Below are 17,803 nucleotides of genomic sequence, written 5' to 3'. Positions count from 1 at the left end.
AGGGGGAAAAAGTAAAGAGACGAGGGCCAGGTTTTCAATTTACCAACCCTATTGACTTGCTATCATGAAAAAGCAGTCCCTGGAGGGCCTTCCTCCCACACACTGCTCACCTTCCATGCAAGTGACAGTCTTACACTGTCACGTCAGAAGACTAATCCATTGGACGTGTGTGGGGACATGGGATTTCACATGGTCTGGAGTGTTTTTCAGCTTCCTAGTCCATTGGGCATACCTGAGACATAAGACATCAGAAACTGTTCTGTGAAAACATCTATAATTTCTTCAGGCATATACACCGCACGCAAGGCAGCCAATAAATGAAGTGGGGGAAAATACAGTCAATAAAAGGAACATTCAAAGTTTAGTCTGATTTTTATTCAGTTGCAAAGGGAAAAACTGGAATGATACAGCAAAAGAGGGGTTTGTTTTCTACAGTGTCTTCAGTTTGAAAGGTGGCTCAAAAGGGTAGAAAAGCACTGTCACACCTGTAAGCAGAGTCCAGCTCCAGAATTGCAATGCCATCTCAACTGTTCAGCACCACTTACAGTATCACAAAAGTCAGTAGTTAGCTGAAAAAAAGAGTCACAATGTTGTTAGAATCATGGCAAACAAATTTTGAAATGCCCATCCCTTGGATTTTGAGAGTGCACTTTTCATGCGGATACTAGGAAGAAACCAAAGGAAAAGCAGCTTTGTTCTAGTTGATAAAACCTTGTGGAGCTTTAGAATTATGAAGTGTCCTTCTGAAGTTAGAATGGAGTCATTGATAAGACTATCTAAAACCGAAAATAATTTGGATAAACTCCTTCTAGCTTCCTAAGATGCCTAGATTATTTCATTGTGATATAAGAAAGCAGTAAAGAAACCTTGGAAAATTAGAAGAGATGGATAAGAGGTTAGTAACAGTAAGAGTTCAAGACCTCTATTATAAAATAAATTATAAGATTACTAAGGTTATTGTAACATGTCTATTACTGGGAAGTAAAACCAAACCTGAGCCAAACTGAGAATTTTAGGAGACTGTAGTGCTTTTTCTTTCAAGCTAGGAGGCAGCTAGTGTGTGAAAATTTCTTGAATTTGACCCGGAATAAATCAATCACAGCTGAACTCAAAATGGAGTAGAACTGAAAAAATGTCACACTTACACAAGCAGTTTAGCATACAGTAAACATGATAGACAGTGATATTGTATGAAGCACAAGAAATGATCCAAAAGTCATGACTTCGGCAAAATTCATTGACCTTAGATGAGAACTTTGCATGAGTGAAGCACTTGTGTGGGTATTATAAAGTACTATACTGGATAAAATAACTCAGTGAAACATAATTCAGCAGATGGAAAATGTGATGATTCAGGAGATCAGCGAGACAATGACTACGTCTGGTGGAATTACACATACTCTGAGCATTACTGTGTCCTGGGAAAAATAATTTATGTCACCTTTGATGTCAGGCAAAATTCTCCCAACTGGACATGCACTGAAGCACTGATCTGCACAAGCACAGGGAGTTTGTGGACACACCCGTGATCCATTAGACTCACCAAGAATGCAGGAAAGCAGGGACTCACACAGGTGTGATAAAGCCAAGGCACAAATAGCACCAGGTCTATTGCACTCAAACCTGCCAGAGTTTGAGTTAAAATGTGAGTACACGTTCAGAAGTAGCCAGGAAGGACTGCAAGAGTTATCTAACCCCTCTTCCTTCTCGGTGCTAGATGGCAGGATCTATTATACATAGATTTTTGTTGGCACAATTTTTTCTGCCTTGTTCTGAAAGCCCTCAAGACAGAAACTCCCCGTGCTCTTCTGAAAACATATTCCAATGCTTTTGCACTCTGTACTGGTAGTTCTTTGTAACATCCAACCTCAGTCTGTTGTGTTGCAGTTTAAGCTCTTAATGTCTTACCTTCTCCATTATGGATGTAGAAAACTACTTCTCCTCTCTTTGAACAGACTTCTAATTCCTCAAAGTACTCTTAGAAAAGTTTTAATACCTCTCCTTGCCTTCTAGAAGCAAAACAATCCCAGCTTCTTCAGACCTTCCCTGTAGGTCATGTTACATACTTCTGATCCTTCTTGGTATTCTCCTCTGGACTTTCCAGCTGGTCTACATCTATCTCATAGTATGGTACCCATAACCTATACTTCTGTGCAATACCTCTGCCCGGCTGAGGATTTGTCTTTTTGACATCTGTACATCATTGTTAATCCATGCTTAGTCTGGGATTCTTTACCTTTTCTGCAGAACTGCTAGCCTGACTTTCCCCCATCCTGTATTTGCTAGTTAAAATTATTCCTGCCAAAGCATAGTGCCCTGCAGTTGTCCTTAATGAGTTTCATCTTATTTTATTCAGATCATATCACCAATTTATCAAGAGCACTTGAAATTTTAATCCTGCCTTCCAGTGTTCTTGCATTCGGTTCCAGCTTTGCCTCATCTACAGATTTAATAAGCATGCTCCCTCTTCCATCACTGAGGTCACTAAAGAAAACATTGGGAGGTCTGTCTCCATGTCTGTATCCTCAAACTATGTTCCTGTTCATTACACGTTATTCAGTCACTGAGGGCTGCCTGCTTGCTTGATGCTGTACAGGACACTGCACTGGGTTTGCGTGGCAAAGTTTTGGTAGTGGGGGGTTACAGGGGTGGCTTCTGTAAGAAGCTGCTAGAAGCTTCCCCTATGTCTGATAAAGCCAATGCCAGCCAGCTCCAAGATGGACCCGCTGCTGGCCAAGGCCGAGCCAATTGGCAACAGTGGTAGCGCCTCTGGGATAACATATTTAAAAAGGGGAAAAAGTTGCTGCACAACAGCAATTGTAGCTGGAGAGAGGAATGAGAATATGTGAGAGAAACAACTCTGCAGACACCAAGATCAGTCAAGAAGGAGGGGGAGGAGGTGCTCCAGGCACCGGAGCAGAGATTCCCCTGCAGCCCCTGCTGAAGACCATGGTGAGGCAGGCTGTCCCCCTGCAGCCCATGGAGGTCCACGGTGGAGCAGATATCCACCTGCAGCCCGTGGAGGACCCCATGCCAGAACAGGTGGATGCCCAAAGGAGGCTGTGACCCCATGGGAAGCTCACACTGGAGCAGGCTCCTGGCAGGACCTGTGGAGAGAGGAGCTCGCGCTGGAGCAGGTTTGCTGGCAGGATTTGTGACCCCGTAGGGGGACCCACGCTGGAGCAGTCTGTTCCTGAAGGACTGCACCCCATGGAAGGGATCCACACTGGAACAGTTCATGAAGAACTGTAGCCCATGGGAAGGACTCACACTGGAGAAGTTCATGGAGAACTGTCTCCCATGGGAGGGACCCCATGCTGGAGCAGGGGAAGAGTGTGAGGAGTCCTCCCCTGAGGAGGAAGGAGCAGCAGAGACAATGTGTGATGAACTGACCACAATCCCCATTCCCCATCCTCCTGCGCCACTCAGGAGAAAGAGGTAGAGAAAATCGGGAGTAAAGTTAAGCCCGGAAAGAAGGGAGGGGTGGGGGGAAGGTGTTTTAAGATTTAGGTTTTATTTCTCATTATCCTACTCTGATTTGACTGGTAACAAATTAGATTAATTTTCCCCAAGTCAAGTCTGTTTTGCCTGTGATGGTAATTGGTGAGTGATCTCTCCCTGCCCTTACCTCGACCCACGAGCTTTTCATTATATTTTCTCTCCCCTGAGAGATGGGGAGTGATAGAACGGCTCTGGTGGGCACCCTGAACTTATAAACTCTCCAAACCACAGACGGTCTTGAACTTCTTTAACAAAATGAAGTAATTCATAACATGCAGTGGAAGGAGCTACCAGATATCAGGCTGGAATTTTCAATGGAGTCACTGACTATAGGATATCCAGATTCAGTGGTATCTGAATGCTTAGCTGATTGGAAAATCCACCCCGAGTCACGGATCCCTCTGAATCTCAAAGAAGCAAGGACTTTCATGACCAAAGAATGTCTCAGTTTTGGACGCTGGCCCTGAAATCCTCCTACTTCTCTCAATTTCCCCATGGACCCAGGTTGCCTGACTTGAGCAACCCAACATGAATGGTAGTCTGAGTTCCCTTTCTGTATCATGCAAGTCACATGAAAGGGAGTGGGCTCACCCCCTTCCTGACAAAATAGACAAGTGAAGGCACACAAAACAGATAAGAAAGGATTTATGGAAATAAGCACCCTCTTCCCAGCTCCTGCACACCCCAGAGGTTGTGCCACCTGCCCTGCGGAGCCAAGGAACAGAAGAACTGGGGGGGGATGCAAGTGGGGAGACTGGAGTCCTCTTTCCTCCACACAGCAAATCTGTATGTTCCATCCATATTTTTCCAGCTTTTATTGATTTTTTTCAAATCTCCTAGGAACTTTCCCTGTGGGCCATGATAATGAGGCCTAACCACAATAGTCTGCTTTTCTTAGCTGGCTTTCACAGGCCCCCTAGAAGTTGGCTATGGTCCTTCAAAAGTTTGTGGGCTGCAAGCTGAAAATCACTGCACTATAGTCATTGTACAGGGACCACCACCTCCACAGCATGATTCTGCCCATCTAAGATCTGAAATTGCCTCCAGTATTTTCACCTTAGGTGTGTGCAGTTAAGGCGGATAATAGCAGCCATCTCTCTCTTCTCTCCTCTACCTTGTTCCACAAACTCCTTACCTGCCAGCCATCTGTCTTCACACTGCAAACTTCTTGCCAGTCAGTGCCTTCCTGCCCCATCTTTGCCTGTGTTGGACCTTACCACACAGGCTGCAGGACCTTCTGTTTCCTCCTTGCTGCAGGTATTTCCCAGAGCCTGCTCCAGCATGGCTTTCACCATCTCTGTGTGTTTCTGGTAAACAGTCAGCCACAATCCAACTGTCATACCCGTATTTTCCTTACAGTTCTATCTTCACCTTATTCTGCTCTAAAGCACTGTGATTCACAGGACCCCACTGATAACTGACATTACATATTTCTTCAAGCATTCACATGAGCCTCTCCCTTCTCTATCTTCATTCTTTTCCCAAGATCCTATTTTTCAAATTAAGTCTCCTTGTTTTCATAGACTTTGTCTGTTTCAATGTGATTAGTCCCCTTCATTATTTTAAAATCATTGACTGAATCACAGCAAGATCTCTTTTTAAACAAGATAATACCAAAGCTCTTCAGTCTTGCTTTAAAACTCAGAGATAAAAGGCACAGTATTATTCTCATTTTCTCTGCTTTATCCCCTTAATCATATCCTTCTTAGGTAGAGTGAGCATAGTGAAAAGAGCACTCTGAACAAGAACTCACCAGTGTTTTATGTAATAACAATAACACCTTTTTGATATATACTCTGTTCTTACTGTAATGCAACCCAACATCCTGTTCCGTTGTTGGGGTCTTTTTTCTACAGCTGTGTGTTAGGCTGAGAGCTCTGGGGATTATTTAAAGAGAATATTCTCCAGATTTATCAATTTACCTTTATGAACATTTTGCTCTATTCATTCTAAGGGGAGCAATCACGTAAGTAAACCCCAACACTGTTCAGAGGCACTGTCTTGCTCTTTAGCTGGCTCTCTACCTAATCTCCTTTCTTGAGTCTTAGAGATTCCTCCATGGAAGCAATAAAAAGGCAACTAAGGTGCTAAATACGAAAGAATCATTATACTTTGCAAATATCCAGCTCCTCACATAGAATGCAGGTCTCCTTCACCACAAGAAATGCTCTTCATCTCTCTGTTTTCTGTTCTGCCTAAGGGAGATCAATCTCTCTACAGATGCAAAACCAATCCCCAAATAATCCTCTGGGATTACACTGGCTCACAACCCCTCATGCCACCGGGTCTCAGGCAGGAAGGATACATGGGCTGTCAAGTCTACACCCAGAAAGAACCTGGTTGAACTCCTTGCCCTACCAGAGCCATTGGGCAATCCCTCAGTGCCTCCCTTTATAACACAGCGTTTAGTGCTTTGTTATATATCATGGCTATTGCAAGGATAATAGAAATGGAATAAAAATGATATGATATAAATAGTAAAAATAATGAAAGAAGAGAAGAAAAAATAAAAGAAGCAAGATGAGACGTAATCTAAAGAGAGAGATAAATTGTTCTTTTTTTGGCAGAAAGGAAATGATAAAAGTAATTTGAAATGTTTAAACTGATTGTTGCCCAAAAAAAGAAATAAAAGGTTTTGACCAGAGTAAGGAGATTTTTGGTATGTGATGGAATGGTAGGAGAAGACTATCAGCCTCACTGTGTGCCTGGAAAGAAGTGGCTCACAGCAAAACATTTTTTGGCTCAATTCACATCTTGAGTATTTAAGATTGTTGTGAAAAACCCAGTGCAGTGCCCCAACTGTAGAGTGATGCACTATTTTGCATTGAAAACAGGTGTTCAGCTGGCTGGCTTTCTAGCGGAGCACAGTAGATTTGTCCCAGATTTTCTGTACATGATCTCTAGGTAATACTTGCCTTTTTTTCAGATGTTTCAAGAAAATTAGATAATTATTTTCCATGTTCTGAGCCTTCCCTGAACTGACTGACAATAGATTTACAGAGCTGAGCTGTAGGTCGGGCAGAGATGGAGTCTAGCCAGCTTACAGAGGAGGTGAATGGGCTTTGGAAAAAGCAGTGCTGCAATTCTGGAGCATCTCTGAGAACAACCACAGCTTGTAACATATGCCCTGGCACACTGCAGTTATGGCTAGTGACCTACTGAGGTGCAGTCTCTGGCTGGGGAAGAGGAGAGCAAGCAGTCTTGATAACCCAACCATTCATTTCCTTAGTTTTGAAGCTGTGTTAGGTAAAGAACTACATTAACTGAAACTCTCCACTATGTTTATTCATTTTAAATGGCTTGGAGACACAGTTTCTTCAAAAGATCCTGTATAATCAATCTCCATTGTTCTGTATATATTTGCAGAAGATAACAGCTTCATTAAAATATGGTGTGCTATTAACAGCAGTAAATATATAGCCTTAAACCTTAAAATGTAATGCAATTAAATAAGAAATATGAACCTAAGAAGGTTAAGTGCAATCAAGCACTGACATTTACATTTGATTTGAATTAAAAAACACACACAGAGGGAAATAAAGGGCCTCCGTACATACTTGGATAGCAGGAAATCTCCTGGATGTAAAAATAGTGAATTTAAGAATGGAGAATATAAAGGTCTAGTTCAAATTAAAGATTTTATGACTGAGGACTCCATTAAATCTTTGAACACTTACAGTAAAGAGTTTGGAATGCTTCCAGTCCAATTCTTTATGTTCTCACAAGTGACAGATTATACTTCTGAACTTCTACGGCAAAAGAAAGAAAGAGTGATTGTATTAATCCATCTAAATCCGGAGCTTGTTAATTAAGATGAAAACTGTAACAATCTGTGCTTAGGTGAAGCATAGTATTTTTATAACCCAGCTCAAGACAACATCGCTAGCCAAGCCAAAAGTAGAAGATTTATGTTTTCAAATTATTGAAGAACAATAAAATAACGAACCACTTAATACTACATGATCAACAATCTGTACTAAATATGAACTCTTTTACAGTACTCAGTCTACTTCGCTTTTTATATTTCCAAGACATTCCTCATGGTGTTTAAAATACATAGTACAACACGCTGCTTCTAACTCTACCTCTACCTGCAGAAATGCAAAGATCTTCAATTGCAGCAAGTCCACAGTGGCAGGCTACATTCAATCAAATTGCCAGTCTCACACATATGTGTATTTGTAGCCATAAGATATTAAGGAGGACCTTTCAAATGAGGAGTCTGCAAGTGAGTCAAGCATTGGAAACTAATGTACTACTTTTCCCAGGTTTCAAAGGGAATCAAGGCAAAATTAGCAATGCTACAGATTTTTAAGTTAGAATCATAGAACAGTTTGGGTTGGAAGGGACCTCTAAAGGTCATCTAGTCCAACCCCCCTGCCGTGGGCAGGGGCATCTTCAACTAGACCAGGTTGCTCAGAGCCCCGTCCAGCCTGACCTTGAATGTTTCCAGGGATGGGGCATACACCACCTCTCTGGGCAATCTGTGCCAGTGTTTCACCACCCTCAGCGTAAAAAATTTCTTCCTTATATCTACTCTAAATCTACCCTCCTTTAGTTTAAAGCCATTAGTTTAAGCATTCATCACTGTATCCAGGTACCTAAGCAAAGGAGCAAGAATTTGAGATCTTGTTCCAGACTCCTCAAAACATACTAATTACTGGTATAAATCTGTTGTCTCTAATGGCATACTGCCAAGAGGTAATTGAGCCTTACATGAAAATGAATGTGAGACATCTGAAAAGACAGCTGATTTGGCCCAGGATGTTAGGAGAAACATAATGCCTGGAAGGACCACAGGGTTAAGGAACTCCTGTGTTTGGCCATAAACTCCAAAGTAACACATAAGTCAAATCAGACCATGAAAATGAGAGAAAACAAAATCTTCCTGTCAGTAGGATCTCCTTTCCTATAAGACCACATGGCAGTCCCTCTAAAGACAATGCACACTTTTTTGCTTGCTTTCTATGAAGTCATTGAGGGTCTGGCCTTGAGTGAATAAATAGATCAGACAATGTTAATAAATGCAGTCTCTTTCCAGACCAACAGGGGCGGCAGACACCACAGCTGTCAGTAAGAAACAAAACTTACTTTGAAATTTTATATTCAAAACAAAAAGCATACGGGTCTAATAAAAAAGGTTCCATGAGCCCTCGTGAATCACAAATAACAATTGTCCTTTGATTGTCTTGTTTCAGTACTTTCTACTCTACCACCTATGAAACCGTTTTTACCAAACATAAAGAAAGGTTTTTCGCCCAGCCCAACAAGGCTGCCATGCTCTCTTCTAAGAGTAAAGGGTGCCCAACACATCCCAGCACAATATTTCTCATTTCTCACCATCAGGCTGTATTTCTCTTTGACTGCTCTCACAAACGGGTATTAAGAACACCAAATTTAAGTTCTGACTAACGGTATGACTATGTGCACGCTTTAATTCAGTGTACATCTGCACAGTAGTCGAAAGAAATGGTCCCATCCTTGTCCCACTTGGCCATGTCCCCACTGGTCCTCATTACCTTCTTTCTGTTAGCACCAGGTTTTTGTGCAGTTATGCAGTGAACAGGTTCAGGACCTGATTTTTTTTTTTTTTTTCTCAGAGGCATCAGACTAGTTTTCAGTTGAATCAGTTCCATCTAAACAAGTAACTGGAAGGAAGCTAGACGGAGAGCTGGGGATGTGGATGGAGGCAATACTACTTCTTTGAGCGGGTTGTGATACAAGTTTATGTCATATGTAAAAAAGCATGTATCCACAGCACAAATTAAGAGTCCAGGCTCTGCCAACAGGCCATGAAGACCCTCCTAAATAGATGCTTCCAAAGGGCAATTCAGAATACCTAAACCAGAAGCCTAAAATTAAACAGCATGAATATGATGAGACCATAATGTCTCAGTACTGTAATTCCTGCAAAGAGTTGAGGCTTTATTTACAAATGCAAATGATCTGGGCTTTAGCAGAAATACTTTTGCTTAATGTTTTTTTCCATGGAAAAATTGAAACTTTCCCCTGAAAGAAGACCCTCTGAAGGGCTCTCCTGCTAACACAATAAACATCTGTGGGTTCTTTCCTCTCAAATACTGTTTTTCTAGGGGGTCCCTCTCTGATGAATTAGCAGTCCCAGTAGATCATGGCAAACAATCCTGCATACCACATCTTAAGAAATGGTACTTCTTGGAACAGATTGGTTTGGTCTGCCTTAACGCAGGCAAGTTAACACCACATTATCAAATGCACTGAGGTCACCAACCTCCATCAGATGATCTGCTTGATCCTTTTCAGACAAGAAAAGAAAAAGAAAAAAGCTTGGATTCCTTACAGAAATCTGAGTGCTCCAAGCTGGAAGCAGTAGGCTCGGCCACTCACAGCCCACCCACCTACAGATCAAGATGGACTGGAACAACCTCCTCCATGAGCCAGAAAAGCGAAGGGGGTTGGGAGGTGGGAGGAAGAGTTTCATATTTCATCTACCACTTTTAATAGAAAACAGAACATGGGGGGGGTTGAAAGGAAAATGGCAAATCCCTGGAGATCCTAAGTGTTGGCCTTGCAAATCAAAACTGTCAATCACACCATGTCCCCTCCAACTCGTGCTTCTTGAAGGGAAGGAAAGAAAGGAGGCAATGGACTGGCACGTTTAGCCACTAGGTGTTACTGTTGCTCCACAGAATGTGATCAGAGCAACCACTTTAGAGTAAGCAAAAAACATCTATCAGAGACGCCATCTGCAGCTGTACCTTAAGATTTAAACCATAGCAACTAAATCCTACTGCTGGATTCATGTATTGTGACTCAAAAATCAGGGCACTTTGGTGTGTTTTCTTGGGGGGTCATGGAGGTAGACTGCTGCTCCTTGTGTTTTGTTTATACATCACTGCATAAATGGAGCAAGTCAAATTCATCCCTTGGGAGCTTCCACTGACTTTGATGAAGGTACATAGGGAGAATTGGGCCGTTTAAGGTGTCACTGAGTTCATGTCCACTGGTCAGGAAAATACATTGGCCACTGAGTTGTCTGCTTCCCTGCCTCCTCTGTGACTGGCCACAGCCTGCACTGACACTTAGAGGCATTTTAATTAATCCTACATCTGCTGTCAGCCAGCTGGGTTCTTCAGGCAAGTCATTTAACCTTTCTCTGCTTTTGTTTCTCCATCTATAAAATGGAAATAAAGATCCTCATCTCTTCTGGGAAGGACTTTGAGACCACAGATAAATCACAGCTGTAGTCCTTGACAATCTGTTGGCATGAACCAAGCAACAGGTTTTGCATGAGCTTTTCCTATTGATTCCAAAATAGGTTTTCTGGGAGAGAAAGACTGAACTGAGTGCTTACCCCTCCTTAGTAGCCACTTTTAAGTGAAACAGACTCATGATAAAAAGCAGCGCTCCACTGCACCCCTGTCAACGCACCTTAATGTCCTGTTTCCGTTTGGTCCTTTTTCATAGCTCTACCAAAACTTTACCCAGAGGACAGCCACACTTTATCCAAACCTTCATCGTTTACTTAATCAACTAGGCTTTGAACCTCAGAGACATATCCCTTCCCTGAGCTTCTTAAGCAACAAGCTTTGAGTTTACAACAATATTGATTTTCTCTTTAATTTTTAATAACAGGCTCCAGTGCACAAAAATAGGTGCTTCTTCCTTTCAATTCTTGTATTCTATGCCTTGCCCCAAAACGAACCTGTATAAACAGAGGATGTAATGCAGGTCGGTGCCTGTGCCCACTAGAAAGCTGTTTCTGCACACACGCAGTAAGTGTCATACAACACACAACAAACAGGCAGTGCATTCATTCTCATGGTAACTCTTGCCTTGTGCTTCTAACCAAGGCATTAATTTCACACACAACTTGATTTGAGTGCTCTAGGATGTTTTCCAAAATTTGGAAACATTGTTACAGTACATTAAGCAAAGTACCAGTACTGAGCCACAAAATCTTATGAAATATTTTTTTTGAGTTGTTTTCATAAGAAAATTTTTATATGCCACATTAAATGAAATATAATGCAAACTTAAAATACTGTTCTCCAAAAGACTGAATGATTTGCAAGTGCTAAAGTATTATCTGAAAGGTGACTGGCACTACATTTTACGGCTGCTTCCAGTAAACCTGTGGGCCTCTAACTTGGAGGCAGAGTCCTCTTATCTGCAATTCAGGCAACAAGCATCACATGCATTGATACAGCAAGCAATGTGTCTCATAGTTTGAGTTCTCATAGACATTTCTAGAGCGAAGAACAGTTTTATTGAAATATTATTGATAGCCTGCAATTGCTTTTGGCTTTTGAAGGAAGAAGGAGGATCTGTCCACAGAGAATCATCTGGAGATGATAATTTTTGCTTGCTACCAAAACATTATGGTGGAAAAACAGCCATCTAATAAATGCAAGACTTACAGACCATTACCAGTATTGTCTGGAAGTAGTTCACTTACTGCTGGAGTTTTTTCTCTGCTGCAGTCTAACAAAGAGTTCTAAATAAGTGAAACAAAATGGCCTTGCTGATTTGTACACGTGTACTCTCAGCAAACAATACATCAGTAACTAACATAACTTTACCCATACGCCTAAGGCAGATGCCGATAACATCAAATGTACTTGACTTAGAAGCCTTTGAAAACGTCACCCTAAGTGGCTTGGAAGCTTAATTCCCACTTTCTAAAGGGACTTCAAACCCTAAATCACATGGATAAATCAAAAAATCGCAGCCTTAGTGAGCTGTGCTCTCCTTACTCTTCAGCGGGTAGTACAAACACACAAAGACCCTATCTGACACTTCATCTAAAAATTAATCCTAATTGCTTTCTGGGCAGCTGCACAAGCAGCCAGTTTTACCCAGTTTCAGTTACCTCTTACTCTTTTTTTTTTCCCCCCCTCTTCTGTGCTGCTGTCCACAATAGGACCCTTTATAACACATTTCATGTGCTAGTGGCAGCTAATAACATGTGCCAGCTAATTAAGAGAGGCTGTCCTAATTTCTTCTCTCTGGGTCACCCTTTCTGTCTTTTCTTTGGAAGTTAGTAGGTCTGAAATGTGGAAAACAACATTGCTGCAGCAAGGATTAACTATGAGTTGTCCCAGTTCATTGTGAATTTGGTCCTGAATCACACGTGGATCTTCACAAACAGAAAATACACTTCCAGCCTGCTACAGCAGAATCAAACTCAGTGCTAGGTGCGACTACTGTTTTTTCATCGTCTTTGTCCCACCAACCTGAAAACAAAGAGTTTTCTGAAGTTTAAAATGCTGTGTGAATGGTGTGATGCCACTGCCACATTGAACCACCCTAAACTATCCCTATGTCAGGAGTGAAACAGCAAATAAGCCTACAGTGTGATAGAAAAGACTCTACCCCCTCAGCGAGAGCAGAGCAATTCTGGTTCACATTTATTAGTAGTACTGGTAGTAAACATTTACATTATGGTAGCGCCTAGAAGCCCTATTTGAAAGTTTGTCTAAAACTGCTATTGTACCTGGGCACTAAACAGCTCTGAAGCAGCACATATGTCTGCCAGATGTTTTTTTCTTAGAAGCTGCAATTTAAAAAAGCCTCTTGCTTCCCCTAACAAGCCTTAATAAGAAACTTCAAGAGCTTGCTTCATCTCCCATTCAAGGAGAATCTGCAGTTAAAATCACAATGAAACTTCAGGCAAGGACAGCACTTCTCAAGCTAGCAAGGGACACCAGAGCGGTGCACGAGCACTGTGTGATTTTTAAGTGTGTTTAGTATCTGTTAGCCTGACTCTTGCTTTCCAGAGGACAGAAAGGCCAAGGGGACACCTCTCCCCCAAAACAGCGCGGGCAGGAGGATCCGCTGCTAGTCCCGCCCAACAGACACAAAAGCTGGGGGTCCCCTCAGGGCACACTGGTTAGGGTTTAAGGCCGTACAGGCGCTGCAAACCCCACTGTGGGCAGCGTGCGGGAGCCCTGGGTGCGCACAGGGCCCGAGCCCGCCGCTGCCACACCGCCAGCTCCGTCAGGAGCGGCCCGGGACACACCCACCACCAAGATACCTGAGAGGCCGCGTCCATCTCCCGCGCCACGGGCCCTGCTAGTGTGTGAGGAGAAGAGGGACAGCAGCTGCCGCGGGCGGCTCGGCCAAGCGGAGCGGGGGCGGAGCGGGCCCCCCCTCGCGGCACTGCGGGGCTCCCCGCCGGCCGGCCGGGACGCCACCTCACGACGGGCGGGCGGCGGCCAGACCCGCGCGCGCACCGCCCCCCGGCACGTGGCGGCGGCAAGGCCAATCGCAGCGCGCCTTCCCCCGTTACCCCTTCGCCGCGCGGGCGGCGCGGCCGCGTTGCTGGGCAACGGGCGGGCGGGAGGAGCTGCCCGCCCCCGCCATGCTGAAGGCGAAGGTGCTGCTGGTGGGGCCCCGCGAGGTGAGCGCGCCCCGGGCCCACGGGAGGCGGCCCCGGCCAGCCCGCCTCTCTCCGCCGCCACCGCCCGTCTCCGAGGCCGTATTTATTTACCTCCGCCCCGGCCTCTTGACCGCCCTCCCCAAGGCCCGCGCCTGCCCCCTGAGGGCCGCAGTCCCTGCGGCCTGGCTCAGGCGGGGCCCGCTGGGGTGTGCTGGCGGCATTGCCATACAGAGGATGCGGCTGTGGAGGCTGGGGGGGGGTCCCTGGAGGCGGGAGGGAGGGGGGGCAGGCCTGCATGCACAGGGGCCTTAACTGGTGCTTGGATAAATACCGTGCTCTTCTCTTCGTTGTGGCTTTGGCACATTAAATTCCTACGGGTGTCTTTAACTCCCGCTTTCTGCCAGTCTGGAAAATCGGTGTTGGCAAACTTTGTTTCGGAGAGCATAGAAGGGATTGGCAGCTACAGCCCGACGCAAGGTGTAAGGTGAGCGAAACCTCGTGGCATGCTGACTGAACCAACCCCCTGACAATTGTCTGCCCCTCAGAAAGTCCCGCTTTCTGGTTGTGGTCGTGTGTAGAATGATACCACATCCTATATCCACTCATTTTCACAGGATTCTGGAGTATGAGAAGCCGAACTTGAACGGTAACAGCAAGGGAGCTGGGTGTCGATTTGAGTTGTGGGATTGCAGTGGTGATCAAAAGTAAGCCAGCATCATTGTTACTTCCTCCAGGCTACTTAATTCGTAATAGTTCTGTTTACACAAAATATTTGTACTTAAGGCCTAAAACCAATGATCTTTTTGAGATGAGGAATATTCCCGACTCTTTACCCCATTATATTTTTTTATAGTTTCGGCTATAAAGCATCTAATATTAGGTGCTCTCTGCCATGATCCCAGCTTACACTGAACTTTGTTTTGGATAAGGACTGAGTATAACAGTAAAGTCCATAGCTCCTAGAATGAAGTTACAGGTACAGGAGACAGAGGCCCACTCTGTAATTGCCTTTATCTCCTTGAAGTTACTATGTGAGTGGACTTCAAACAATGTATATATATGATTTAGGCCTTAATTTCCAAAAGATACAACTGAGAAGTGGACAGATCCATTTTTAGGGAAAAAGTTTAAATAAGCATTTGACCAAATACTACATTGTCAGCAAATCATGGGACCAACTAACATAATAGTTAAGTCAAAATATTTGGAATATGATAGATCACTGTCAAGATTACTGATGTTATAATAAAGTACTGAAATGTGTTTCTGAGGAGGGAAGAAGAAAACTTGAGGAAGTTTGAGTGCATGTTTCTGTTTTCCAGCTATCAATCTTACCATTTTCCATGCACCTGTTTTTCAAGGTTTGAAACATGCTGGCCAGCTCTGATGAAGGATTCTCATGGCGTAATAATAATCTTCAATCCTGAGCTGCCGAGTCACCTGAAAGAAATTGAAATGTGGTACTCCTGTTTCGTGCAGCAGCAGCCACTGCTTGATAGTCAGTGTCTCCTAGTTGCACATCACAAGCCAGGCAGTGCAGGGGACACAGAAAATCTGTCCTTGGGTAAGAAGATGGAAAACTCAATCTCTGACTCAGAGTTTTATATTGATCTATTTATCTTTAAAATTGTTCATACCTTATGGCTTGCATTTTTCATTTAAATCTGCCAATCAAAGAATACTAGAATGCTTTGCAAAAACAGAAATAATGAATTTCAAAGGTCGTCTAGAAGGTGAGCAATACTCCTATTTCACAGAAGGGAAAGTAAAGGCAAGAAGAGTCTGACTTCTCAAAGATCACACAGTGAGTACGTAGCTGAGCCAGGAATTAGAACTCCTGATGTCTGTAGGCATGTGTCATCATCACTAGTAGTTTGTTTCTTACATTGAATTTTATCTTTTGTTAACTGACACGTTTGAGGCCATTTAAGCCTGCATTTTATCGATCAAAAGAATAGGAGCCCTTTGAAATAAACGTCTAATGTTCTTCCTCTTAAAATTAGTAATAGGTACTTCTTATACTGCAGAATTATTTGTGGCTGTTTATACAAATGAGAACACACACGCCCTCTGGGCAACCTGTTCCAGTGTTCAAACAAATACATATTTATTGTAAGTATTAATATATTAATACATATTTAACATAAGAATATCATTCCATAATTTTGAAGTAATCAAAGAATGTCATATCACTTCAATAGTAAAATTGCAATTCAGTGCTGAATCGTTTGATTCTGGCTAACTGAATGTGAGACCAAACATCATAATGTTTGAAGAGTTTAATCTAGCAACAAGTTGTCCTTGTTTGTAATGCTAACAGGCTATGACACGTCTTCTTCGTGTGTTATATGTTATCTGGGGTATCAAACACTGGATACTACTGAATTCCAACTGACTTCAGCGTGAGCTGTCCCATGAGCTTGACTGTGAATATTTCTTTTATAAAAAAGGAATATGCCTAATTATTTTTTATTTACCTTCAAAGCTTACCCGATGAACAAGCTGAAACTAATACATTCCAACTTAGAAGATGATCCTGAAGATGTTCGGATGGAATTTATGAAATACTTCAGAAGCATTATTACCTTAATAAATGAGAGCAGAGAGAGGGAAGAAATGTCAATTATCTCATAACATTAAAAGAAATACTGAACGGGGAAGAAAAGGGATTATTTTCACTTTGTAAGCTATACTAGCCTGTGAACAGGTCCTCACAATGAGAATTTGCCAGCCTATAAACACTTCAGAGAAAATAATGCACAATTTATGACTTAACCAGAAAAAACCAAGTGCTGACATCAGATGAACTGTGGTGCCAAAGAGACGGCTGCACATCCAGGAATTTGGATAACTTTAGCTGCACTTTGGTTTCACTTGGCATCAGAGGTACAGGAAGGTATTGTTTAATATGTTAGTGTGGACCAAAAGATAAAGGTATCAGTCATCTCTTCACTTCAGAATCCCTTTTTGTAGAGGTGCTAAGAGAAGAAAGCCTGACAGAACACAAGATTTGTGGAGTTCTGTTGAAGCATCTGAGTAAAGTGCTCATGCTAGTTGTATTCCTGGAGAAGTTACGCTTTTAGAAGTCAGTACAAACTGATTGGAATAGAGATCTGAGAAGTAGTCGTGGTGTGGAATCCACATTTTTCTGTTCCAAGCTCTCCTTATCTTTCTGTCCAGCATCTGAAGACAGCACACTTCATAGCTATTGCCTTGGCAAGACAGAGCAGGTTGCAGTCTTTCTCAGGACTAGGCTTTTCATCTATTCCAACAAAATAAACTTGTTGTTGGGGACAATGTTTAGGTGTCTCTGGGAGGAAAAGAACTGAAATCTGAGCGTAGTGCAATACTTTGACCTATGTCAGGAGCTCCTATAGAGGAAAAAAAAGTTCTGCGCTCTCCAGAGGAGGAAAAGCTGTTTCCAAACTTCTATTACTGTTCCCTGTTGCATTGAAATAAGTGGTTTCATAGATAGTTTACTTTCTGATTTGTTTGGTTTGCACTCATCCCTGTTCTTAGTGTGTTTTGCCATGGCAGACATTTTTTTGTAACACGCAGTACTAAAGCAATAAAAACATTTTAAAAATGCATCCCTTTTCTCAAAAGGAAAGTTAATTATGGTTTTGTGGAACTCTTATCGACTTGCTTAATTTTTAGTAAGGAAAACAGTGATAAATTTGTAGTACATTTCACACTAATTACCTCAAACAAGAGATGTTTACAAAAACTTGTCACCGACCCAAATAGCCAAAGAAATGACAAATGAAAAACAGAAGCGTGTATCCACACTGACACACACTTCTTTTTTTTTCAGAAGATAATTTAAAGGAGAGAGGGACTGGGAGCAGGAACTGCAGAAATCCTTGAGATGCATCCCATTTCACCTTGTACTGCAGCTCACCTTGTGAAGTGTGAAATCAATGGCTTGTCAGAACTATGACC

At 42.8% G+C, this 17,803-nt stretch overlaps 2 protein-coding genes across 3 annotated transcripts in view; one reads left to right on the top strand and one right to left on the bottom strand.

Moving 5' to 3' along the window:
* The window catches only part of COL26A1 (collagen type XXVI alpha 1 chain), a 195,883-nt gene extending 182,231 nt beyond the window's left edge, over positions 1-13,652 (bottom strand). Inside the window, exons 1-4 of one of the 2 annotated variants that reach the window (XM_076354551.1) lie at positions 13,517-13,652; positions 7,179-7,250; positions 486-569; positions 111-232 (exon numbers count right to left, since the gene is read on the bottom strand). The gene's annotated coding sequence lies outside the window, so the exon portion shown is untranslated. The remainder of the gene's footprint in view (positions 1-110; positions 233-485; positions 570-7,178; positions 7,251-13,516) is intronic. The other variant, XM_076354552.1, reaches the window with a different exon arrangement.
* A 174-nt stretch (positions 13,653-13,826) lies between these two features.
* Positions 13,827-17,451, top strand: IFT22 (intraflagellar transport 22). Its single transcript, XM_076354619.1, has 5 exons — positions 13,827-13,882; positions 14,266-14,345; positions 14,476-14,565; positions 15,223-15,425; positions 16,347-17,451. The coding sequence occupies exons 1-5, from the start codon at positions 13,844-13,846 to the stop codon at positions 16,493-16,495; spliced, it is 561 nt and encodes a 186-aa protein (XP_076210734.1). The 5' UTR covers positions 13,827-13,843; the 3' UTR covers positions 16,496-17,451.
* Positions 17,452-17,803: the final 352 nt, after the last annotated feature.

Source organism: Aptenodytes patagonicus, chromosome 17 (genome assembly GCF_965638725.1).
Source record: "Aptenodytes patagonicus chromosome 17, bAptPat1.pri.cur, whole genome shotgun sequence".
Lineage (NCBI taxonomy): Eukaryota > Metazoa > Chordata > Aves > Sphenisciformes > Spheniscidae > Aptenodytes > Aptenodytes patagonicus.
This window is presented reverse-complemented; position numbering and strand designations above follow the sequence as displayed.